We start from the raw sequence: 5,628 nt of genomic DNA, 5'->3' as shown, positions 1-5,628 counted from the left end.
TTTCGGGGTCCTAAAAGAACACTTAACACACCCTACAGATAGCTCAGCAGGTCTGTTCCTGACTCTAGGGGACCAGAGAAGCAGGGAAGTTCAAGTTCTGCCAAAACTATTAACAAGATGCTTGGAGCCATAGGAACTCATAGGCTAAGTACAGACAATCAAAAAGCCTGAGGCTGAATCAATTCAATCTTTGCAAGTTAGTCTAAGCTGCGTAGATTGAACCAATAAGCAAGTGAACAGACATTCACTTTTGATTCTGGAAATGCAGCCACGTGCCTGAGTGGCCCAAGCCAGAAGCCGGGGGGAGGCTTGAGCTCACCTCCCTGGTCTGCTGGAGCACATGGCTTGAATCTGGAAGGGATCTGGAACAGACATTCAATAAACTGATTTAACCTAAATCAGTTAAGTCTGATCGTACACCCATCCAGGTTTATCTTAAACCAGTTTTGGCTATTTTGAAAACGGTTTATATGCACTGAACTTTTGCCATGTTACAGATTTGAACTGGTTTCCAACCACTTACACCCGTTTAAGTGTAATTTCTGTTAGTAACACTTTGTTGAGTAGAAACAATGCCTGTGGCCAGTGCTATTAGAGATCACAGCTAAGCCACATCATCATGGAGCTAATGAGAAATACCCACCATGAGCTGTTCCTCCATGCATTGCCATGCCACTTCACACAATCTGAACTGTTGCAACAGGACAGACGATATCAGGGAACAGCTCCCCGCTGCTTAACTTGGGCAGTCATTGATAAATAGGAGAAAGGAAATAGCCAGCTGCTCTCTGTGCCAAGCAAGATGATTCTGGGCTGTTTGTTAGCAACGTGCCAGGGGATGAATGAAAGTGATGGCGGATTCGATGTTCTGACCCTGCCTTTGGTTTTTGGTACGCAGCTCTGGCTGAGTTTGATGAACCCAAAAGATCGACCTTTGTGATGTTTGGAGTGCTCACCATAGCAGTAAGGATTTACCATGACCGATGGGGCTATGGTGTCTACTCGGGACCCATCGGGACTGCCGTCCTTGTGATAACAGTGAAATGGGTACGTACGTGACCAGTCAACCGGTTCTCACCAGCTGAAAGTGCCCTCTGTGCAGAGGGGTCTACATACCACCTCCATACCACTTCAGCCTGAAGGTACTCTCTTTAGCTTCCCACCAAAGAGCAGAAGGGGGCTTTCTGAACAAAGCATCTTAACTAGATGGAGGATAAGACAGGCAAATACTTTTCTTTCCTAAGTCTGCTCTGTGCATTATGACACAGGACACTGGGGCTGGATTCAGAGGAAGAATAGGGGAGATATTCTATATGATCCCTGAATAGCATTTCTTGTGCAACAAGACCTGAAGGCAGACAAATAAATAGCTTTTGTGATCCTTGCCAGATTTGACTAGTCTGAGCCACTCTGGCAAATCTCACTTTCTTATGTTTCTAGTCATCAAGAACACATTTATGGAGTTTTTACAACTACCGAGAGGTGCTGTGGTCTGGTAAAGTGCCCTAAAGTTCATGGAAGATCTTCATAAAAACCTGTGGTATAGCAGAGCTGCAATTCAGACTGAACAAATACCAGCCACCTTCTGTTTCAAGGCCCCTAAATTTGCCTTCTGACTCCTGGGGGTCACTCAGAAACTTGCCTTTTGTAGGACAGAGTAGGCAGCAAAAACCCAAGGCTCCCCAGATCAGATTTCTTAAATAGAGCGAGTGACAGAGATGTTAGGGTCAATGTGTATGTCTACAGAAAGGAAGGAAAAAAGATTAAGAGCACAAGCACTGCATGTCTAAATGTCCTGGAAAGTTTGTGGTCTACGCCCCAAGTAAAATAATGTTACTAATAACCATTGCCCAGAGCTCTGCAAGAGTTCTTCATTGTCCTAAACAGCTGCAAATGAAGGCCACTGCTCACGCTATCCCTCCTGCAAGCCGGATCCCACTTCTGAAAGCTGCAAAGGGCTTACGAGGGAGCAAACTTTCTGACCTCATGTCCAGGTTGCAAACATTTAGTGAACACCTTTACGATCAAAGACAGCGTGTGAAGCTGCGCTTCACTACCCGCCCCCAGCATAGTATCTGGATGCACTTAAGGCGTGCCTCATTCTTGTGCCAAAATGCCATGTTGCTAGTTATCCAAGATACATGGGCTGTGTAGGTTCTGCATCATGAGTTCTTGTTGGTCCAACTTTTGCTTTCACGGGATCTTTCAGAGGCTGAGCAGAGAGACTGAAAAACCCAAAGAGTGCGCTTGATGTATTTTCTGTTCCCTTCCAGCTGCAAAAGATGAAAGAGAAGAAAGGCCTGTACCCCGACAAGAGCGTCTATACCCAGCAGATTGGCCCCGGCTTCTGCTTTGGTGCTCTGGCACTGATGCTGAGGTTCTTTTTTGAGGTACGTGTTGGCACAATGAATTTACATTGATCGTTCCCGAACTGGAAAGCTGCTATCAGGATGAGAGCTTTCTACATCTTCATCCCTATTTTGAATACAGCCTGGGCTGTCTAAAACTTACTGCCTGTAGGAGCTGGGGACAATCCAGTCCAAATGCCAGTCAGCTTCACCCGCACAACTGGAGATGACTAGTGACAGATCAGGGAAGAAAAGGTCATCCATGAATTGCAACTGCAGCACAGCAGCAGAGAATAATTTACTTGATGAAGTTTATGCTCTGTTTCTGTTGGCAAGGTGCCTATGGATGGCTCGCCATTTTATTTCCTGTGAAGCTGTCATTATTTGAAACAATTTGCCCAGTACCAGTGACCTCTTTTGTAAATTGGGCCACGTGTGATTTAAGATCAAAAATGCCCATCGGTGGAGTCGGTAATAGAGCCTAGGTGTTCCAGCAAGGAGTCTGATCCCAAGACCGTGGGAGTGAATGGAAAGACTCTTCATCTTCATTGACTCCAGTGAAGACTAGTTCAGCCCACTACCTTCTCTTCCAGGCACCAGACCATAGTTTTTTTCTATGCAGAAAGCACTGCTTTCCTAACAGCCAGCAAGGAAAGAGATAACCCTCTTGACATAGCTGCTGGCTGAGTGTGGGCTGAGCCTTTGCACTACTGCTGCTCTGTGCATTGGGAGCTAATGGACAGCTTCACAGGGATCCCCGCAGATTATGTTTCAAAGCATTAAATAATCACAAGCTAGAGCAGAACATAAAAATGTCACTTAGCATCACCTCCCTGCACACACACACGTATCTCTTCCCCCTGTTTTTCTATTTTGTCCTGTGTAGTTTAATGAAGCGCTTCATTCAGGAATTGGAAAATGTGAAAATTGGACTGTGTTAAATCCACTTTACTTTTCCAATGTTGGCTTTGTAAGGCTGGAAACCCCTCTTTTTTATTCTAAAGGGGCACAGAAGTCTCAGGATCTCTTTTCATGGATGGTGGGCGCTGTCAATATAGAGCACAGTGCATGAAAAAGAAAGCAGTAGGCGGATCACCCAGATCACTGATTCCTTTCTAAAGGTCAGAGATTCAATAGAGGTCTAAGCTCCTATTTAGACACCTCGATAGGAGCCAGATCTTCAGCATTCACCGTGACCACTCGCCTCTTCTTAAACTTCTGCTCAAGGAAACAGTTAATGGGCAAACCACTGCAGGACACAGCTGTGATGCCATCTGGACACAGCTTGATGATGAAACTCCATAGTGCTAAGACTGTGGCCAGCAAAGATGTTCACAACATGAGAATGATTTTGCAATTAGGATTATCCAAACAAAGATATAAATCGTGACTGTGGCGATCCTCCAGTGTCCCAGTTTAACCCCAGGCATTCCAAACCAGCAGAAAGTTGCTATCCTACCTTAGATGCGAGGTACTATAAACCTGGCATTTCGGGTGAATCAGAAGGTTTGAAAGCAAGTCACTAAATGCTTAATCTCATTGCTCCGGTACAGCTATACTAGTGTCTACCCAACTCTGCATACACCCTCTTTCCAACGCTTCCTAGGTATGAGGCTGCAGCAACAGCATCAAGCCCTGGCTAACTTTAAGAGAGCAAAATTATACTAAGTTCCATTTATTTCCGCTATGAGCGCTCCAGTATAACTGGTATTGCCTAGCATGAGTCAGGCTCATTCAAGGATCAGCAGAGACAAATGCATACAGTGACAGGGAATCAATGCGAAGTCTTCCTGGTACAGGCATTCACACCAGAAGTCTAGCAGTAGATCTGGTCACTTTTCTCGGCTGGTGCACAAGGTCAATGTTGCACTGTGAATAAGAGGGAAACAGCCAACAGAATGATACTGAGCTCAATGGAAAGCCTCCTTCTGATTGCAATGGGCCTTGCTTTGGTCCTTCAAGGAGTATAGCTCGTCTATTCAAGGATCTAAAGCACTGCCATGTGACTTATTTGACCAAATGCAACTAAGCAGCACGGATCCAATTTCCAACAGCAGGATGCTTCCTTCTAAATGGTGGAAAAGAAAAGGCCGAATTAGAGCCCATGATAGGAACCCAAGCTTAAACCTCTCCCATGCACGTATGAAATAAACTGCAATTCTGCAGGCAGGAGGATAAGGAGAGCAGAGGGGATTTAGGGACATAACACTGCAAGGCACCTTGAGAACCATCAGGTCTATTCCGCTGCATTCATAGGAAACCAGCTGCCCACGGGACCATCCACTTTGACCCCTTTCCCTGACCTTCTCTTTGTTTGCAGGATTGGGATTACACCTATGTGCACAGCTTCTACCACTGTGCCCTGGCCATGTCCTTTGTCCTGCTGCTTCCCAAAGTGAACAAGAAAGCAGGGAATGCTGGGACCCCTGCCAAGCTGGATTGTTCCACCCTCTGCTGCTGCGTGTGACGAGACCTTCCTCCTGCCTGGTCAACGCTTCTGCATCCCAACCTGCACCTATTTGCAGTGGAGATGGACTGTATGCATGTCACACAGCCTTCATGCTGGTGGGGGTTGCGACCAAAAACAAGGGGCCAAGCTGGGAGCTGAGAAGATTCCCTCCTGCCATGACGTTGCCACCTCCTACCCCCAAATCCAGGTTGTTAAGAGGTTTAATTGGCTGAGACACAAAACCAGCCCACTGGAAAAGCCAACTTTCATACGAGAGGCCACACTAGCCAGCCAAAATCCTTCTCCCCGATTCTGTATTTATGTACTTACAGACCACAACAGCAACAAAAACCCCCAGTGCCCCTTCTTAGGGAAGTGTTGGTTGGTATACGACCCTATCTATTGGCTACTCATTGTATTTGACTTGCCGTCACCTTTCCCAGTGACATCTGCAGGCTACAAATTCTTTGTTCCCTTGGATTCTTCCATTTTCTTTCCCTTTGGAGATGAGTGCTCATGTTGCACTGTGCAAACCTCACCAAGCCTGTATATATGGGGATTTGCTGTAGCTAACACTGAAACACAGAGTTTGTATTCTTGGGAGATACTTGGTATTTTATTTATGTATTTTCTTAACAGATAGGTTTTGTATGGAAGGGGCAATCCTACTGCTAGCACCATGATTTGTGTATAAACCTGATACCTCTGAATAGAGTCAAATGACCACCATAGCCTCAATGTCCTTATTATTAGATATTTAGAGAGCCACAAATTTACAGAAGACCTTGCAGACAGATATGAGGCATAATCCCTGCCTGGGAGAGCTTATAG

At 45.7% G+C, this 5,628-nt stretch overlaps 1 protein-coding gene across 1 annotated transcript in view; it reads left to right on the top strand.

Annotated features, from left to right (window-relative positions):
- TMEM8C (transmembrane protein 8C) overlaps positions 1 to 5,173 on the top strand; it is a 15,120-nt gene extending 9,947 nt beyond the window's left edge. The window contains exons 3-5 of the mRNA XM_019510941.1: positions 899 to 1,047; positions 2,274 to 2,390; positions 4,669 to 5,173. Coding sequence (XP_019366486.1) covers positions 899 to 1,047; positions 2,274 to 2,390; positions 4,669 to 4,815 — 413 coding nt within the window. The 3' untranslated portion in view covers positions 4,816 to 5,173. The remainder of the gene's footprint in view (positions 1 to 898; positions 1,048 to 2,273; positions 2,391 to 4,668) is intronic.
- Positions 5,174 to 5,628: the final 455 nt, after the last annotated feature.

This window comes from Gavialis gangeticus, unplaced genomic scaffold (assembly GCF_001723915.1).
Source record: "Gavialis gangeticus isolate Ggan-Ray unplaced genomic scaffold, GavGan_comp1, whole genome shotgun sequence".
NCBI classification, from domain to species: domain Eukaryota; kingdom Metazoa; phylum Chordata; order Crocodylia; family Gavialidae; genus Gavialis; species Gavialis gangeticus.
Note: the sequence above shows the minus strand (reverse complement) of the source record. Positions and strands in the feature narration are given on the sequence as shown.